Source organism: Lutjanus erythropterus, chromosome 19, assembly GCF_056507025.1.
Source record: "Lutjanus erythropterus isolate fLutEry1 chromosome 19, fLutEry1.hap2, whole genome shotgun sequence".
NCBI lineage: Eukaryota > Metazoa > Chordata > Actinopteri > Lutjaniformes > Lutjanidae > Lutjanus > Lutjanus erythropterus.
Window position 1 is genome coordinate 4,522,195 of NC_139335.1, and position 21,293 is coordinate 4,543,487.

General features: G+C 41.2%; 1 protein-coding gene across 4 annotated transcripts in view; it reads right to left on the minus strand.

Annotated features, from left to right (window-relative positions):
- Nucleotides 1–21,293, minus strand: part of LOC146309109 (RNA binding protein fox-1 homolog 3-like) — a 520,112-nt gene that overhangs the window by 250,870 nt on the left and 247,949 nt on the right. For all 4 annotated transcript variants that reach the window (XM_084743796.1, XM_084743798.1, XM_084743794.1 and 1 more), the window contains exon 5: nt 3,385–3,478. In XM_084743796.1, the coding sequence (XP_084599922.1) occupies nt 3,385–3,406 (22 nt within the window). In that variant the 5' untranslated portion in view covers nt 3,407–3,478. The remainder of the gene's footprint in view (nt 1–3,384; nt 3,479–21,293) is intronic.

The window sequence follows — 21,293 nt, forward strand, 5'->3', positions numbered from 1 at the left end:
AAAAAAAAAAAAAAAAAAAAAAGACAGAAAAAAAAAAAACAGGAATCACAGCCAAGGATTTTCTCCTTCGAAGGAATAAGAGTCAAGATAATCAGTAACAATCCTACTGTATGAGAGGAAATCCAAAACAGGAAGCAGCTTTTATGTGCTGACCTGTAGGGAGAGCTACAGGTCAGCTGTGAAATATTCAGCAGCGATTAGTCCTCGGCAGCTTAAACTAAAGCTTTTCCAATGTCTCGATCATGAGAGACCATCTTATGCAAATGGGATATTATAAACAGAAAGAGGAAAGTCTTGGAGGGTAAATTAATTCATTATAATCCTCACCTCATCTGCTGACTGATGGAAGACTTCTCGTGTAATCGCTGATGGGGGGGAAAACCTTCCACTGTACTGAGCGAGCTCAGATGTGGGAATAATGCTGGGTCGTATCGCCCAAGAATGAAAATAATACTCCCCCCCATTTACCGTGAACAAAGTCCGTGTAAGAGGGTAAAATGTAATACTGTGCTTGAGGAATGTAATTATCATTTAGCGAGTCCGTGAGCTGTGTTTGACAGGGCCCGAACTGCGTGAAAAACTCATTTTCATTTTTCTTATTATATCATGATTATATAAACATTCTTAACCAGTGGCCACAGCAGCAGCAAATTATTGCAAATTAGCCCCATATTGCCAGTTTTTAGTGGAGGCAAATGAACAAGCACTAGAACTCCAGTGTTTATTCCATAAATCAGCCAAATGCTGCACCTGTTGAGAATGTAAATAGCTGAGGCTATTTGATTAAACTCTTACATCAAAACATTTGAAGAGCTCTTTTTTTTTCTTTCCTTGGTTGTTTATCCTCCTGTTTTCTTCTCAGCGATAAGTTCCTTCTCTCCTCCTACACCCACTGCAAGTGGAGTTTTCAATGGGCGGTGACGGGGGAGACATAACACCCACCAGCTATACGTGGGGGCACGGGAGGTCCATCATTACCAAGCCACAGTGGTGATCACGGCAATAATATAGAACTATAACCGAGCAATTAGACTAATGGAAAACGTCCCTATTTCTCCCGGTGTGCTGCAGCTAGATGCACCGTGCGCCCCGCGGGCCCCCCCTGGAGATGAGGCTGGAGATGTGAAGTGGAGAGGAGGTAATGGCGGAGGCCCATTGATCCTCGCTGCCACCTGCTATATGGCTCCGCGGAGGACGAGCGGGGAGGCAGAGGACTCCATCTGGGGAGAGATCATGCCGGCTCCTGGGCTCTCAGGCATATGGATAAGAGTCTTTCTCTAGTCTTCCGCTACTTAACCAGCACGCATTAGCGCAATATGGCCGGATAGGGGAGAGTAAGGCGTGCATACATACAGGCCATATTACAGTGAGGGCGCATCCACAGCGAGAGGGCGTGAAGCCGTTTTCCTCAAACTCTGGGAGCTTCTCGAGCGAGGCCAGGTGAGAACACGGCCGCTCAAAATAAATAAATAAATAAAAAATACCGAAAATGTGAGTCTCACTACCGAATGAAGCGTGTGTGGGAGTGGAGGTGAAATTCAAGACATCTAAAGAAAGTGTCATTCCAAGAAAAACAACAGCATCAGTCGTTCATATGCTCAAAAAACGTATTTTTTTCAATATTTACTTTTGAACTGACAAAGACCTCAAGCAGCTGTGGCTGTCAGGAGCGTGACGCTGAACTGCTGGATGGACGGGAGGGGACGTGTCCCTTCCAGTAAAGTATTTAGAAATCAATTATGTGCTTGAAGAAATATGTTTAATAGAAGCAAACTCTTTAAAATAATACATGCATAAACATTTTTTCAAAGTTTTGTTCATACACCCCCCTCCCATCTGTCCTGCTCAGTGGTACGAACCGCAGAAGACGTCACTTCCCTGCGAGTAAATGACGTGTGTGCTGATTCTGCCTGTTGATCGCAGCGAATCAGAGAAGAGCCCTACTGACGAAGTAACTAATGTCCCTATTTCTAGTCTAGTCTAGTCAAATCTAGTCATTTTTTATATCTAAATGTGCTCAAGAATAAATGAAAATCATCAAATTTAAATGCAGAACTTCGGTCACCCGTAAATTTTAATACCACCATGCTGATTTCGGCGCATCATCAGGTAGAGACAAACATGTTTTGCGACTGTTCCCATGGATACAGTGGCACAGAATTGATCGATTTTTGGAGGTAAAAAGTGATGAAAGAGACAACCCCGCAACAATAAAAGCTCCAAAGCATGCGGCAAGGAAATACGACCCTGAGTACATTAATTTTGCTTCTTTTTTCTTGCTGCATTTAGATTTTTGTTTCTCATCTATTAGGGATGATGGTCCTCAGAAACTTCTCAACCTTCAGAAGCGGGCCTCGAGTTACAAAAGGCTGAAAAACTCTGCGTCAGACTACAGTTTGATCCTCTGGAGAACATCAAACACAACGACTGACTTTCTCTGCAAGTTTGTATTGATCTTGAAAAATCTGCATTTAGTTTCTCTTTCTCTTTAAGCAGTCCTTGGTGAATTTAAATGTTTCTACCTGTTTTACTTGAATTGTTTTTTGTATCTCATATCTTTTCTGAACTGCATTTATATTTGTTTTATCTGCTTGTTTTCTTTTATCGTGTACTTTTTATTATCTAGAATCTTTTTAAATCATTGAAAATCATTGTAAATGATGGCAAGCCCACAATGCTTTTTCAACTTTAAATAAAGAGTTGCTCTTTCGTATGGCACACAACTGTTTCTTTCCCTAAACACAACAGAATAGAGTTGTAACCAAAACTATCTTTCTTTAATCCTAATTAAGTTGTTTTCTCTTCCTAGATCTAACTTCAACTTAACCAGGATGGTTAAAGATAAGAAAAAGCCAACTTAAATAATTTTAAGTTGTGAGGATGTGATATCTGCAACATATGGATTCATGAGTAGAAGGAAATGGATGTGAACGCCACAGAAGATACAAAAAGCTCAGGCAAGTTCACCATGTTCAGAATCCAAACACCAGTATTTCTATTTTCTGGAGGTTTTCGAGTAAAATTAAGGAGCGAGTATCCCTTGCAGTTGCAGATCATACATTATTTTGTATCTACACTGGATTTTTGATCATTGTTAATGGGGTTTGGGAGTTTTAAGTAGCAGAGAATCACAAAAATATGCGATTCTGTGCGGGCTGAATGGATTCTCGGCCAGATATTCTCTGGAATCTCACAGCAAATTGAACGTTTTGATTCATTTCTTGCGTTCGGGCAGTTTGAGCGTGAACAACCCAACAACCCAGAAGGATAAAGTAAACTTTTCCATCATGGCTCACCCACAGAAAACAAACCCAAAGCAGGGGTGGTTGTGCAGACAAGACGCGGACACGAGGGGCTGAAAAAGGGGTTTGTTAAGAGACTGACCTGCCCAGCTGGGGGTCTCCATGTACAGGTAAAGCCGGTCGGGCTGAAGCTGGGTCACTCGACTCGCTGCTGCTGCCACAGGTGCTGACAAAACCTGCAGAAAGGAGAAAGATAAAGCTGTGGTTAAAATACTGAGTGCAGAAGAAAGAGGTGGCGTTTGTGAATGAGTTAATTTGATAACCACATACATGCATAGCTGAAGTCAAGGTGCAGTTAGCCTAGCTTAGCATAAAAACTTGATTTTGAGGGAAACAGCAAGAACAAGCCAAACACACATAGCAACACTGATAAACACGAGGCATCTCACTTTAATCCACACACAACAGGCACAAAATTTTTAAACGTCTGTGCCGCAGGTTTTTGTTTTGGTCTCTGAACAGGCACCACGATACCAAACCTGGCAGCTGAACTGTGAAGACGCACCCCAGTGTCACGCCAAAGCATGTAGCAGACCTGCTGGTCCACTGCGACAGTGTCACGTTTAGCCTCACCGAGGTGAGAAAACTACACGTGTTCTCATTCTGCGGTCAAGTTAGAAATAATAAATATCTGTTTTGAAAATCTGAAATGTCTGTTTCAACAAAACTTACGTAAAACATTCAATGCTGATTATTTTTTTTCCACACTGAACCCTGTCCACCTGTGTGAAAGTCCCATCCACCCCAGCCTTCACCCTATGTCGACCTTCTCTCATTCTTCTACATTTGTCCTTTCCTCCTGTCATTATCGCCCCCTGCTGGTACTGAACGTTCATGCACGCATATGCGCACCCAGGCGAGGCAAAACATAACACCTATACTGTTTGACATAGTTATAGTGAAATATTCCTCGTAGTTTGTCTGCTATAAGGTCTAACATGACCATGCTGTGACATTAAAGGCATTTTAATAATTGAGAATTTGTCAAATCCTCTTGTATCCCTGTTGATTCAGTGGTGAAAGACATAATGACGGCAGAGCTTCTAAATTGCGTTTGTTAGCTGTACATGAGATTTTTCATTTTCAACCAATTTAAAAAGGTGTTATTACGTTGAAGTAATAGCATTATGTGACTTTATTACTTTGGTTACAAAGAGTTTGATTAAATGAGCACATGATTGAGTCTGAAAGTACATCAGCCTTAATGTCTGTGAACATTTCATCTTGTGAGCGAACATTACCACCCACATATATACACGTCTGCTCCACAGCCCATACATACAGCGCTCCAGTGTTACAGCATGTTTATGCCTCGGTGTGTGTGACTGCTCTCATGCAGCGGCTGCTTTTTCTGCTGACTTGTGTATCTTCACAGGCCTCAGGTTGGCTGTTGCCCAGAAGCCCAGCCGGTGAACCGCGGAGAAAGCGCATTGATTTCATCCCGGCAGAAATCCTTTCTCCCAGTACCCGCCTCCCTACCCCGCCCCGCACCTGATTAAGCATTTGCAGGGAGCCATGCCAACACAATTTGTCATTTATCAAAAGTAATTAAAAGCAATTTCTTTTCTCTTGTTGATTGGGAATTGACTAATTGTTGAGTCTGTGAAAACGGGGGAATAAATAAAACAGGGAAGGATGAATTTTACATAAACTCAGAGGAAAACATAAATGCTGTAAAACGAGGGCCAGACATCTGGCTCTGTGATTTCTCTCTACATGATTATGACTGCAAAACTGAAACAGTTGTTTAGCGCATTCTGATATACAGCCCATAGGCAGTAAATAATATATTAGAAACAGCATATTGACTAGCCGACTTAAAAGGGTGTTTTCACTTCATGTTGTGTGAACACAAGAGTGGGAGGAAAATACAAACACTGGTTGGTTACTTGTTAACAGAAAATGAAAAACGCTGCTCCCACTTGTGCAAAAAGAGATATTTGAGCCGGTAAATACCAGCGTTGTCTCAGTGTGAGAGGGAAAACAACGAGACAGAAGGTACAGTGAGGAGAGGGAGAGGTGCCGGAGCCATCCTGCTGCAGAGGTTACAGTACGTCTATCCAATGAAACCAAGCAATACCGTTTCAACATTATCGGTAACAACCTCTGAATGCACCATTACCTTCTATAAGGGCAGAATGAAATGTCAGAATTGATTCGAGAGGGGAGGGTTGAGATATAAGTGGGCAGCTAAGGTGGCCATTTTGTTTCAGTGGCCCTTTATTTGGTGTCCCTGGATCATTAGCAGACGGCAAAAAAAAAAGAGAGCTGGAAGAACATGAAGGAGGTGTGGGCGGCCATCATGCGTGTCTCCGGTGACAGCATGTGAAATGAAAACAGAAAAGAAAACCACACACACACACAACACACACACACGCACACAAAGCAGAAATCAAAAGGAAGAAGAAGAAAAAAAAGAGGCACGCGGAAACGCCAGAGGAGTCGTTTAAATTTCCCACCACTTTGTAAATAACTTTAGCTGCACAAATACCTGGCTTTGCTCTGAGCGGATAAAAAAAAAAAAAATTTCCAGCCAACAATTTATTCTCTGCCAACAAATGGAGCCGTTGCTTCAATGAGACGATTTGAATATCCCTTTGAAGGCTGCAGATGGACAAGCAATACTATCATTGCCTGAGAACACAGAAATAATTGGGCAACAGTGGGAGAAGCCTACATTCACGTCTCTGCTGAGACAGAGCCCTGCTTGGAATATCTAATTGAACCTCTCACTCTCCTGCCTTTTGTTTACATTCCCATTCATCATAAAAAAAACTCAATTACTTATGTTCCCTAACATGTATGGTTATTAATGTTCTAATTATGCTTCTCCCCTCTAATCTTTCGCCGCGCAATTTGGGTGATATATGTCTGAACAACGCGGCGAGTCCCCTGGAAGTGCGCAATAACACACCTTCTCCTGGGAGCCATCTGACGAAGAGAGAAAGCTTGCCATAGTTTGTCTATACATGGGGATTTATGCCAGCTCAGTGAGCATGTGTTATTATATACTGTCTTTGTTCGACATGCATTTCGAAGCAGAAAGTTGACTAATCAGCTCTCACTAGCAACGGAGCAGATGTAGCAGGAAAAAACACCCCCAAAAAAACAAAGCAAACTATCTGTGGCCAGCTCTTCTTATTCTTCTTGTGAAGGGCTATAGGTATGACAGCTTTAGAGGTATGAAATAATGTCGGTGAGAGCCTTGAGGAGCCCCTGCAGAGAGGCTGAGAGGGTCCTGTACTGCCTCAAGCAATGAGTGTTCTTCAAGGCTTTTCCTCAGAGCACTTTTACAAGAGCACAAATTAGGTGTAAGGAATGCCTGTGTTGGCGGGCGCACCCAGCCGGCGTGCACAGAAAAAGAGGAGGGGAAGGAAAAAAAAAAAAAAAAAAAAAACGGGGCAGAAACTTGGATGACAGTGAAGAAACGGAGGGCGTCATAAAGTGCGGAAAATAAGCTCTCACTTTCAAACGTTTACGGCGGCTCAAATATCTGATGATACCTCTCATAGCTTTTAATCTTTAATGTGAAAAATTAATCATCCCATTCATTATTTTAATAGCTGTCATTTTTCTCTCCCCAAAGTGATGATTTATAACCATTAAGCCCTGCGTAGGCTTGTGTGAGAGGGATTTATCGTAATGTTTGCACCAGGTAGCCTCCAACCATATTTCATTACTCTGACAAGCCATTAAAATGCCCTGGTGATTAAACAACAGCTCTGAGGTCAGTGTGTATGGCTGTTTCTTTACCCATGCAGGAGCGCGGCAGTGCAGCCGTGCAGGCGGGGACCCGTAGCCTTAACAAAGCCCTTTTCCCCCCCTGGTTCCCTCCAGACTGGCGATCGTAGTTATAGATCTCTATCTGTTGTGCTGTGCGAGGTCGACAGGGGCGGATGAGAATAATGTACATGCACAGAATGAAATAAAGTTAAGAATGGGGCTATTATGCCTTTTTTTCCCCCTCAGAGGTTTGACACCATGATAACTGTGCACTTAGAGGAAAAACTCAGATACTCTTATATTCATCCGTCCGTGGTGTTCAGTACGAACCACCAGTTATTTTGTGATCATGTGTTGCTGTTATTCCTCTGGTCTCCCCACTCGTCTCCCCTGCTTCTATTTCACTTATTGATTTCCTGCTGATCCTAACAGACAGGGGTGTGCTGAGGACATCTGGGGGTAGATGGGCAGTGCTTTCACTGGCAGCCCCCTGAAGACCCAACTCTACATTTTGGCTAATCAGATAATGTGCATGAAACTGTTTACATCAAATGTTTTACCAGACCTATATGTTAAGGGCTCTGTAGCTGTTTCCATCCAGATGTATTGCACATTTTAACCAAATTTGGAGCACAAGCAGTAGGTGGCGCCAATTCTCAAGTCTCTCAAGAAAGCCACTTCAGTCCCTACAGGAAGTTAAGATCAGAACAAGTCGTACAAATTCAAGCAATCTCCATGAATTCTGCATGACATTGCGATTTTGTCTATCACTGCAACTTTTTCACCAATCACAGCAGCCCCGGTGCAAATATCATACATGTATGCTGGAATGATCTGACTTTAATTTAATTTTTTGTTTGTTTGTTTGTTTGTTTTGTCATTGGTTCTTAAAGGAACACAAGGTTCATCAGTGTTATTGATATTTATTAATGCTGTGTGCACTTTAAATTTGAGAATTTTGTGCTGTTTTGACTGATTTTGAGCTCCAAAACTTCTACTTCTACTACTTCTTTGTGGAATACCCCCCAGGTGTATTTACAAATATTTTATTAGATGTTTTTTTTTAACCCTGAGCTTTTTAAGTAAAGTTACTTGGAACACTCAAAACAGAATTTGTTTTTATATTTTCACTTGCTCCAAAATTTCATTGCAAAAAAAATGCCTAAAAATTGTAACATGCAGCACAGTCTTTTATGAAAATGGAAATAAAATCAGGCATTTTATACCTACAATAATTCCAAAAAGCCAGTGAAATCCTGGAGGCATTGATATATCATTACAAAAGATGAATTTTTGTGCATGGTCCTTGTTTAATAAAGTGTAATGATAATCATTATTATTATTAATGTGTGGAAGGTTCCATCAGATCTGTGTGAAGTGATCATGGAGACAACAGCTGCTGTAGGTCTCAGCTCAGCTCTACAAACTAAATGTCATGTAAGCATGCAGTGCATTAACACAAAAAGTCAAAAGATTCACTACATTTGGTTATGCCAGTATGTGGACTTAAATGCTTGACATTTCAGTAGGCTGGTGTACACTGATGTCCCACAATGCAATGCACAACTGAAAAAAGGGGGGATTGTGATACCAAAAATACCTGGTAGAAATACTACCTTTTCTTTGTGAAGTTTAATATGATGTGCACATATTGAATCCTGTGATGTTGAGAAACAAAACAGGAAAGTGCATTAAATTTTGTGTGCTAAATGTAAAAAAAAGCAAATTAACACAGGTTTTATGCTACTAGTGTGTAGCATTGCAGTGGGACAGTTACCATGTTTTATTGTTGCAGTGCATTCTGGTCAACTGCATTTTTGCCACTTCCACCTTGGAAATCTTCCTATATTGGCGCTGAGCGCCAGTGTAACATGGCAGTTGTAAAAAGAAGTCCTCGCGGATTCATTCTGACGGACTGACACCAAAACCTGACATTACACTTTGATGTTTCGGACGGTTGGAATGAAAATGTATTTATCTATCTTTAATCAGAACCATTGTTTTGTGTAGAAAGGTGTCATTACTGCATTTGGCGAGTTATCTAACAGAATAAGGATGATACAGGAAAAAAACAACAACAAAGATGGACAGAAACACAAGGCACAATGTCAAACACAGTTTTGATAGCAGCAAAAATGTTGAATTTTCATGTATGAAAAGGGGATAGCTGGGATTTTGTGGGTGGAAATGGACAGATGTTCCTTGAGAAGTAGCAGGAGAAACAGCAGCCTGCAACACAAAATGGATCCCAGTTCGGTCCCAGCGGAGGAAGCTGATTGAACAGCAGGCCGGGGAGCCGGGGGAGGATTTAACTCCCCTGCATGTATGTTCATGTCTAATGTCCTGAGTCCAATGGGCTGGATTGATCACCGATGCCACATCTGACAGTGACTGACAGCGCCTGTAATTGCTATGTTAGCTCTGGGAGAAGAGCAAACTACCATGGTGGGACCGTGTGGATGAAACATGCAGGCTCGGGATATTACATCACGGTACACAATGGTTGTGGTCGGCCTGAATGTCTGAGTGTTGTGAGCTACTTGATTAATGGATGTGATCGGTGCCATTTATGGCATGATGGTGTCATGAAAAAAAAAACACCTGCTGTGATTCCCAATAGTTTTTCACACTTTAACCACTTGTAACTGATGTTCACTGTTCAATCATGCATTGTTCTCATCACTCAATAATGCTTGACTTCATTTATGTAGCAAATTATCTCACATCTCAAAAGGACTTACAAAAAGTTCCAGTAGATCACCTCAGCTGGCAGCCGCGAAACAGGCTGCAATGAAATCCTTAGGGGCAAATGCACCCGTCAAAATACATCTGCTAAAGGCGTTTTTGCAACTGACAGGCTCGGACTGCTATTCTACATGTCTGACAACATTATGGAAAGGATCCCTGCAGAGACAGAGCCTTTCTGACAGCCCTCTCTGATGGGGAACTGAAGACGTTATATATCGGTCCCTTCAAAGCCACCAGACTCCGTCGACAAAAACAATAATTTTACCTCACAGAACGTAGGAGTCACTGGCTTTAGGTGGTTAGTCTATATTAGTGTACAAAACTCTAATTAAGTAAAAATGCATTAATGTTTGCATCAAAATGTAATAGAGTGTTATTTTATTATGATTACTGATGCATTAACATGTACAGGGGTTGCATAATATTGTAGCATGTAGTGACAATTAATATTAGAATCTGAATAAACTTTGTTGGACAGGTAATCCGGAATAATGCAAACTGAAATGTTTTTATTGTATGATTTCGACCAAATCACAGTCGGCGATTGTTGAAACAGCTGAAAGACTAAAAAAAAGACCATTTTGGTGAGTTTTGTTTTGTCTGTCTAGTTTGAATGGAACGTGTTTTACGATGATGTTTGAGGTCAACTTGTCAACGGAGTCTGGAGGCTTCTGAGGACAACAATAGAACAGCTGTTTCTGGTTAAACAAAAAGACTGCTAACAGAAAAGGTCTCTGTAGGGATCGTTTCCGCTGCGCTGTCAGACACAGCTGTTTATAACTGTTAATTGTCTGTTAATGCCCGTTATCACTCTGGACTTTGAGTTCAGTGACTGCCTGCCAGACTCCATTAACAAATTGCTCAATTTAACCATATAAAATTTTAAGGACACTGTGGCTGTGCTGCTGTTGTCAGAGAAATAAGTATTTCAACTTCCTAAATCTCTGATAACATACCATGGTATTTTATGATTTATTACAGTGAATATATTTCAGATTTCTCCGTTAAGTTGCAGCCACTGCAGCCTGTTAATTAGGTGTGCATTTTTGACTGCACAAGATTTGAAGATTTTTGGAACATTTTACAAAGATGCTTTTGATGTGTTTTATTTTGTGTCTGTTGAGTCTGAATAAAGAGTGCCGCACAATGACCTGCTCGGTAAATGGAGTTTTTGCAGAGCCGACATGCACATCTGTTTTGGCGCGGCATGCCGCTGCCCCAGTGCGACAGCTAGTGGCAGTGAGTGTCCCATATAGAACCTTTAAGTACAAGCACAAACGGAAATGCACAGAGTTACTTTCCATCACTGCCAGTGACGCCGGGTTAAAGCACATTAAACAGCAGAAAGATATATTGGCAGAGAGATGGGATTTCAGGCCGTGCCAGCTTCTAAAAACTCAGTGTTGTTAACATTTACAGCTCCTGTTCCTCAGGGAAAAAAGTGATCATCAGTAAAATCACTCTCATAGATTTGAAAGCCTGAACCGAAAATTGGGACATATACTGTAGGCCATGATTCCTACAACTTTATTTCCTCTCACAGCGGACGCTTGCATCTACCGTGGATGGATGTTAGAACATCCTGTTTGGCTGCTTCTGCTCGCCGCGCCGATCCAACAGTTGTCAGTGCGACGGAACAAAAGCTGCAGAGGGAAAAAATTTGCATTCTAATGCGTTGAACGTCTCGTGTTTGTTGTGTCCCCGATGAGAAGCACGAAAAATAGTGCTAATTTGTAATAGATATCAAAATTCCCCAGCATTAAAAAGTTAATTACCGCAGCAAATACAGCAGTGATAAATGGCAGATAATACCATTTCTGCAGATGAGTGTCGTTTCCGCCAACCAGAAAAATGATATTTAGTATCCAGCTGTACTTCTGGATGCAGGAGGAGGAGGAGGAGGAGGAGGAGGGGAAAGGTACTTGTAATTCTGAATATTTTTTCTGCAACTTAGCAAGTTTTTCATCTATCAGCAAGGCACATTAAATCCCAGCTGGTCAGATGCTAGACTCCTGATGCTCGGCTTTAGACATGAAACAAACTACTGCTGAAATGAAAGCAGTTCTCAGAGCAGTGGAAATTCGACTCCTACAAGAGTCTATTAAAAATACATGTTCAAATGAATCTTGGTGGTGATGACAAGTTTTACCATATTCTTCTTGAACTTTTAATGTACCCAGCCGGGACTTCAAAGGAGGAAATTAAATATTAAGGCTATTATCTAAGCTGTTCCCAATATTATCCAAGCTTAGGTTATTTATATAGTACAATAATAATTATGTTATATAAGCCAGTTTTCATTTTTGAGCCAACATAATGATCAAGAGGTGGCTGGTTTGTAGTTTTGCAACCTAAAACGAGTAACCTAATTTATATATTTGCTGCGGTAAACCCAACAAGATTATGTAGATTTATTATAGCAGTCCTAGGTGGATATTGTAAATGTAAATATATCTATAATTTATGACTGCAGGGAAATAGATCACTTTTATACACTGAATATCAGGAGCAGTTCCACGTTTTGCAGAGGCCGGTGCAAACTCAACATAATTTTGCGCATCTGCATAAAAAAGAAGACAAAAAAGTGATTTACAATCTGCTCTGATTGAGAAGAATCACAGTAAATCTGATGCTGCTGAACCCGGATCACCACTGTTTACCCACCGGTGAGACGGTAAATACTCTGGCTGACATTTCAGGGAGGTTAGTGTGCTCAGAGAGCGGAGTGGAAGTGGAGGCTCAGATGAATTTGTCTGACAAATGCTCCTGGAGTATGTGTTGTCGACTGTGCTTCGGCGAGGCCCTGGACTGGGATTTGAGTCTGACTGAAGCCAAGCAAAGCATGCCAGATCACTAATTGCACAATTTAAAACCAAAGTCCCTGGCAGCTTGTCATTTGAAATGGAGAGAAGAGCCATTGCTTAATCAGTGAGCTCAACGTAGATCTGTGAGGCTCTCCACCGAGGAACCCCAGACGTACGCGGCTGAAGCTCAGTGTCAACAGCCAAAGCAAAGACAGAACGATTGGCTGGCTGCTGCCGCCGCCACTGTAAATGAGACGTTTTATGATCCGACGCGTGCATGCGATTGGATGATTGAATCACTGTGCATCAAATGTTGGTGCACTGACAATGGTTTTATCTCCATTTAATTGTTCATATACGAGCAGTCAACTGTTGCTCACAGTTGGTGGCGATGAAGTTTACGGCGGCTATTTGATGTCTCTCGAAAGCATCAGAAAACTGGCTGGCAATTCAACCGCAGTTCTATTTTTCCTTTTTTATTTTGTCGTTTTTCACTTTTGTCTAAAGTAACTTTGCTTTTTTCTTTGCCTACAGGACATCAGGACCACATCAGGAGTAATTGCAGATTCAGTGTCCTGCCAGGGGACTCTTAAATATAGTGATTTTATCTAAGTTTTAACTGTTTTGAATTGTTTTTATTTTCCTATTCTTGCTGCACTGAACTATTTTATCTAGCTTATCTGACTTTCGAACATGTCTGCTGTATTTTGCTGCCCTTTGTGAAGCACTTTGTAATGTGAATTTTGAAACGCACTCTATAAATAAAGATTATTATTATTAGAACATATGAAGTAGGAGGAGCCAGGATCATCATATCATTGATGCCCAACACACTCTGACATCACCTGACATCAAACATCAAATCACTGAAGCAGAATTTCCTAAAAAGTCATTTAATAAAACTGAGGCACTGATAAAAGTGAATTCACACCTTTGCAATCTGTGAAACAAGACTGACTTCATATGCAGATTCTATTTTAAGGATGCAACCAAATCGGAAAAGAAGAAATAACTCGATGGAATCATTTATTAATTCTGTATGAAGGTGCTCATCATCATTCAGAGAAAGTCTCCATGATTACCTCGGCGTACTTAAAAAGATTGCATCTACCTATATATTGCAATAATTTCCTTATGATGAATTTGTATCCTGTAAGTCTCTGTCATGGCAATATTTATCTATATTTTTTTCTCCCGTGATATAATGCTACACAATGTGTGTACAAAAACACTGCAATTATTCTGCGGCAATCTCCATGTTTGTATATGTAAAAGGTGTGTATAGTTTGTGTCTTAATTCATATTTTTAATTTTTTTTTATTCTCATATTTTATTCTATCCTTACCTAATTTTGTATTTCTTTTTATCCCTCGCTTTTTTCTACCTGTGCTTTCAATCTTTGAGCTGCTGTAACGAGTGAATCTCCCTGGTGTGAGATCAATAGTTTGTCTTATTTAATCTTATCTTATCTTCAATCAATCACTTTCTATTTCTAATGCAAAATCTTTTTTTTCTGATTAAGATTTTTAAAGAGAGACAGATTAAAAGTATAATACGAGGTTGTGGAAATATATTACATAATTAATTATACACTAATATTAAGTAATTTTGTCACTCTGATGGGACAAAAATTGTATTTTTAATCAATATTGGATTGGAAAATTGATTACAGTGTTTTATGATGGACAGACAGAATACAGTAACTTTAACTTTACGTGTTGTTAAAGTAACTCATCTAACCGCTAACTTTGGTTCCACCCCCCAACTGGGGCTAATGCTAATGCTAATGCACGGTGCAATCAGTTACTCAGTGTCTGCAACAAGTCCCTCCCTCGCTGCCTAAGCAATAGTCAGTAGCTGTTTTCTGGGAGCTTTAATAAGTCTTAGCTGTTTTCAAGAACCACTTGCAAAATATTAAGTCTCATGTAAAGATGCATGAAAAAAAATCTAATAGAATGAATGTTTGAAACAAGCTGGAAGAACTCGTGCAAAGCTTCAGACTCCTCTTGATAATCCAGGACCAGTGAGAAACTTTTTCCAGTTTCAATTAAACATGCAAAACTAAACCTCTTAATTGTCTTCCTAACAGGCCAGTGAACTCTTCAGAACACAGCCACAATACGAAAATACACCCTTCAGTCTGCATAATATATAATAAAATATGTATTTTACTGCTAGTATGACGTAACTCTGCGGGGCATTAAATTCTCTATTTCCTGTTATAGCTATGTTACAGGTTCAGGCAATTCTCCACTGGCTATTGGGAGAAGCTGTAAACATTATTATTATTGAGGCCGGGTTGTATTTTGGTGAGAACATTAGCAGAGAGGCAAGTTACTCATCGCCCCAGCGAGATGAAGCTGAAGTGGAGTTTTGTTTTTTGTTTTATCTCTTTTTGGCTCAGGCCTAACGAGAGAATACACACACACCATCGGGGAGACAGTGGTTCACAGAGAAAGGGGTGGAGCTGGAGACACACACACACACACACAAACACACACCCATGCAGTTGCACAAAACATGAAAAAAAAAGAAAAAGAAAATAAAAAACACTGCCCTGAAGTCAATTCCACACTCAAGCAACATCCGTCTCTGATCTGGGAGCGTTCTTGCAGCGGCGGCACAACAAGAGTGATGCGGCACTGAGGGCCATGAATTAAAAAGTCAATATGTAAAACCATAGAGGGATGCCATTTTGAAAAAGCGTTCCATCAATGGAAATCATATTAACATGATAAAGGGCAGATTGGGAGGCGAGGGCATTGATTCAGATGCCGCTCTGTGGCCCGCCATGTCCACCTCAAACATGTTAATGAATCGCGCCGCAAAAACAGAGGCGGGGGCCCGGCGACGGGGGTCACGCGAGGGGAGAGAAGTTGGCTTTAAAGCGACAGGGGAGCGGGTCACGCGGCGTCCCCTGGCGAGCCGCACCTCTTGGTGTCACATCAGTCGGCGTCTCAGCCTCGCTGGTGGATTGTTTTCTGAAGATGAACTCTGGAGGAGGAGAGGATAGGTGGCTGACTTGCAGAGATTTTTTTTTTTTTTTTTTGTGTGTGGCAAGTTGGGAGTGGATCCAATTAGAATGAAGCCTGGGAGAGAAAGATGAAGTACTATAATGCCACCCAGAGACCAAGAGTGCAAGAGCAGAGAGAGCAGAGGATTCACCCCCTGTTGACCATGACTACAGACACATAGCCTGGGGGATGGAGCATCCAAGGCTTCACACACACACACACACACACACACACACACACACACACACACACACACACACACACACACACACACACACACACACACACACACACACACAGACAGAGAGGGAGAGAGTGACATGAAAGCAACAAGGCAGTGCTGCGAGGCCAAACAGATGAATTACTTATCAAAGACGCACACAGCAGACTGGCTATGAGGCTGCAACACACAGACAGCTGGGGCATTATCAATTCACCTTCAATTAGCTGTCCTTGGCACTGCCTGCCAACTGGACCTGGAGTATCAGTACATTCACAACGCATAAGCTCATTCAACCAAAAAAAAAAAAAAAAAAAAAAAACGCAATGAGGATCAGGTGGATTCTTTTGAGGAATTCAATTAAAACAGTGTTGGAATGAAAAAAAAAATATACAAACAGAAAGACAATTTCTATAGACGGATGAAAGCAAAAGGATTATTTTCAATGCATTGGAGGCAAAAAAGAAACAGAGGTGGGGGGTGGAGTAAGGTGGGGGGGTGTAAAAAAAAAAAGAAAAAGAAAAAGCGTTCCTTCCTTGGAGTCTGATGGCACAGCACCTTTGTTAAATATGAACTAATTAAGTGGAAAAATGAAAGTGTTTCATCTTCATTAGTATCAGACAATAGGACTATGAAACATAATTGAGAGTAGTTCCACTTTAATAGAATGAACAGAAGTCATTTGGTATTGAAATGTGCAGGGTGATTTAGCCAAAAGAAAGTGTATTATTAGATTTAATAGAATACCTACACATGATCAATGCTCAGAGCACAGGTGGTAGTTTGTCTCGGCTTCTTCAAATGATTAGGCCAACGGAATAATGGCCAGCCGGATTCGCGTTGCTCCCGCATTGATTACACGGAGCAGCCCATTTTTCATGAAGTGGAGCTCCACACACCATTTATTAAGCCTTTACACATGTGACATAACAAGTGGCGGGGTGCTGAACAACGCGCAGCGCAGGCTGGATTTGGCGAAATCAGGACGCGGCGGTGACGCCTGTTGATGATGATGATGAATTAGCGGCACGGAAAACACGGCCAAAAGTGTGTGGACGTGTAAACATTACAGCTTTTATTACTGTTGAACATGATGGTTGAAAAAAATGTAGCTACGACGGCTTCTTCTGGTTTCAGGCTTTTTGGATTTTAGAGCCTGGCTGCAGGGATTTGCTCCTGAAGAGCATTAGTGAGGTCCAACACCGATGAGGTTTGGCTCACAGGAGGCGTTCAAGTAGATCCAAGGATGCAAGGTGGGATTACTAACCAGGCAAAGTGGGCAACTGCCCCAGGACCTGAAACCCTCAACCTGTTTTATTATCTGTTCTTGTGGCCATGTCTTGTAGAGGAACCTTGTGTCTTTGATGGGGAGTAATTTGAGACTACAGGATATACGCAATGCACAGAGGGTAGAAGATGGGTGGGTGGGGGCTTCAGTCAGGGCTCATCAGCAGATTCCTGCTGCCTGGGGGCCTCCAACACAGCGGTTCCCAACCCTTCTTCCTTGGAGCCCCCCTACAAGAAAAGCTGAAAAACACAACACAAAACTGGGAAAACCGTCTCTTTACGGAGCTGGCTTTGTGCACTGAACTTTTTAAAACTAGAAAAAGGCCTTCATCCAAGTGTGTAGTAGTAGAACCTGAAACCGTGACACTCACTGGGATACAAAAGGCCCTCTCTAGAGTCCCTGTTTGGTTTGTCCATTCTGGGCTACTGTAGAAAAATATAAAACAGGGCTAAACGATGTGCAACTAAAAAGAATATTTAAACTATTATGAGAGATATTGTGATTGGAATTTATTGCATTTTTGCTGGAGTTTGAACCATTATTTCTATGCAATATGATTACATAGACACAGAATTTGCAATTTGAATACTGTAGTTTATACAGTAAATATATAAATGTCTCATTCAAAGGTAACAAAAACATAATGAATCCTATTTTAGGTGATTATACACTAATAAAAACATACTTATGGATATAATATTACATTTCTACCATATTCTGCCAACAGATCAACCAAAATCTTACATACTGGACCTTTAAAATCTTCCTTCATTGTAACTAAAGGCAGCCCCAGACACCAGGGTGTCCACATACTTATGGCCATCACACCACAAGCACGCTAAAACCCACATACCCCGACTTCACAGAAACTGTTAAGAGTTTAACTCATGCAGCATGTGACCCCCCCTAAAGAAAGGCACGGTGCGCAGAAGCAACACGGTCATTTTTAAAAAACATGAGCGCATCACAGAGCCCGGCCATATTGAAACGGCTGTCTTGAGAAACAGTGGGTCTTTATCACTTCAAAGGCTGACATCCCTCCGGCGTCTCGGGGAAGCCGTGACTGGCACTCGTACAGCCCTCTTTCTGCTGCATTTGTCCAATCTTAGAAAGCCCAGAGTCAGGAAACACAAGGTCTTTTCAAAGTTAGTCAACAGGCCTTTGAAGCGCAGCCAACGGAGTCAGCAACCCAGCGACAAGGTGCCGAGCCATTATCATTCAATAGACAGCCGGGATTTTGCATATTTAACAGGAAATTTCACTTTGCTTTTTTGACACGGGGCATTATGCATCCTCTGTACATAAAATCCATCAGCACCTTGCCAATTTTGTTTGTGCTTTTCCCATTTCGCTGGGGAAATGTGTTTCTCTTGCAATGCACACTACATTCAAAACATGCAATGGAATTAAATTATATGTTTGTTTGGACAAACAAATTGGACCACGGGTTCAAGGTAAACTGTTTTACTCATTTATTTATTCATTTTGTTAGCCTGTTTGTTTTAGCGCTGATATAACCTCGAGGGTGGAAAAGCCTTAAATTGTGACATTTGTTATCTCTGCTCGTTTGTGAAGGAACGAAGGTAAAAAATGCTGTGTTCAGATCAGTTTCTACACACAGAAGAAGCCAAAATGAGGTTATATTAAGACACAGACAGCTGGAGAAAAAGAATCCACCCTAAAATGATATGTCTTATTTATCTTTGACATATTAATGTTTGGTTTAATCAGAAACTGTACATTTACTGAACTACACACTTGCTCATAATTACATTAAGACTCTCGTCTTCATGTCACATGCGCATGATCAAAATTTTACACTGCATGTGACCTAAGTGGGAAGCTACCTGCATTAGTAAATTAAACTAAATAATAAATTAGTAGGCTTTTATTTAAAGAGAGAATTAGTAGGATTTGTCTGAGCTGTTAGTAAAAACACCAGACGGACAACAGGACATCAAATACTGACGTTTTGGGTTAGTAAAGCATCCCGAACAGAGTAAAATAATGAGAAAATAACAAAAAAAAAAAAAAAAAAAAAAACAGGCAGAGGGTTGGATCTCTGCAGGTACAGCCACCACCACACACTTCTACACTTCTTAGGAATTATGCTTATATGAGTAAAGAAAACGTTTCATATTATACCTTTAAGCAGTGAAAAATCTCAATCAGACTAAAATCTCCTCCTCAAGGGAGAAATGGACGCAACGATAAACACAACACAGACCAATAACACTGTCACACACAGCAACCAGAACATCCTTGATACAGTTCGCAGCAGGTTTTTGCCGTAAGTCCTATGGAATCAAACAGCTAAAGCTTGTTTCTAGACTAACTAAGTTTGCAATGATGTATAACAGCAATAAGAAAAGTCAATTGTAGACACAGGGACACCAGTGCCTCATACAAAGTAGCACAACGTACAATTGATCAGAATGGAAACCATCGGGGGCTTTACACACTCCTTTACACACACTGCTGAGCTTCATGTCATCGCCTTACGACTAGTTTCAGGGATGGGCAGTACTTCAATTAAATGCATTTAAAAGATATATTTAATAAATCTTGAGTGTTCTGTAATATGTATTTCACTGGGTCGAAAAAAGATGCTATTTGTTACAAAATACCTTCAGGTACTATGTTTATGTATTTAAAATACTTAATAAAAACAGCTTTGCGAGTGCACCAAACTTTGATGATATAAACTACAATATAACATTATTTTATTATATTATCTTTATTTTATTCTACAAGAGGACCGGTACTGATTGCTGTACTGTTTTAATTTTGCAGGTAAATTCAAAAATTCAGTGCCAAAGACAATTTGCAAATCTTTGCCCCATTCTTAGGTCATTTTATTAAAGGAGCAAACAAAAAATTAATTTTGCACAAATATTCTCAAATTTTTATCCCCAGGTTTAATCTGTAAAAAAACTGCACAACAATTACACATAATCAATCGCAATCTTTTGCTAAACGCACACCAACACACTCATTTTGAACTGCTATTTCATTTGTGTTCTCCGTGACAGAGTTTACTCTCGTGGCACTCCCTCGTTGAAGGACGAGGGGCCACGGGTTGGCGAGACGTCATGACAGCCCACTTTGAGGTGGGTCGGGCTGACTTTGGCCGCTCTCCAGAGAGGGTCTGCCTCGGGTCTACTGGGTTTGACTTGGTGCGGCCAAAAGTGCAAATGGAAAAGCTCTGCAAGAAATTAACAGAGCTCATCTCACAGTAGGCGGGTTATGGTCAAACATATATTGAGGCCTGCTTGTATTTTTATTAAATGCATTTTCTCTTACAAGTATTTTGTATTTGATCCCAGTGTTTGAAATTTTGAACAAGATATTTTTTGACGTATTTTGACATCCATCTCTGACTGAAAGGAAAAAGTCAGTCCTCTCCTCTGGGGCGCGTATGAAATGAATCAGGAAAAGCTTGAAACACACTGAACACCACAGACTGATGGCATCTGTTTAAGAGTGAAGAATCTCCTTTTTAGGAGCAATTCATTATTTTAAACTGTTCACTAACAGCAAAAAAAATCCATCCACAAAAACACACTGTTGGCATTTGTTATTTGGACTTGAGGGCACCATCTTGTCTCTCTGGTGTCTCCATGAGCTTTGGTGTCCCTCCGCAGTCCAACAGTTACAGTAATAGCCACGTTCCCGCCCGCTGGGATTCGCTCTGACGACCCAACTCGAGTGCATCCATTCCTAATGAGCGGCAGCCAGTGCCCGTCTCCTCCTGTGGGCTGTCAGCTGTCTGTCCCCTGGTAGGGAGAAGGAGGGAGAGCACCCAGCAACCCCCCTCAGCCCCCCGGAAGGGCAACTTCGTAGGACGGGGTCCCACGGCGAGCTGCTAATGATCCATATGATGGCCTGGGCCAGCCATTGTTTGGGCTACATTACCCAGAGAGGGACAAACAATCGTTCGCAGTGTCACTTGATAATGGCCCAAAAAGCAAATCTCACAGACCTTCATTCTTCACAAGGGTAATTAATTCGCCGCTGTGCTGGGATGCTTCGCCTCCTCCAGCTCCTCTCACGCTGCCCCCACTATACTCTCCCAAAGATTTCCAATTGTTTTGCAGACAATGGTTTCAGAAGGCAGTAAAAGACCATTGATCTGAGGGCTATTTGCAAATACCCGTCTCCATACAGAGAAATGCATCTTACTGTGTTGCGTTA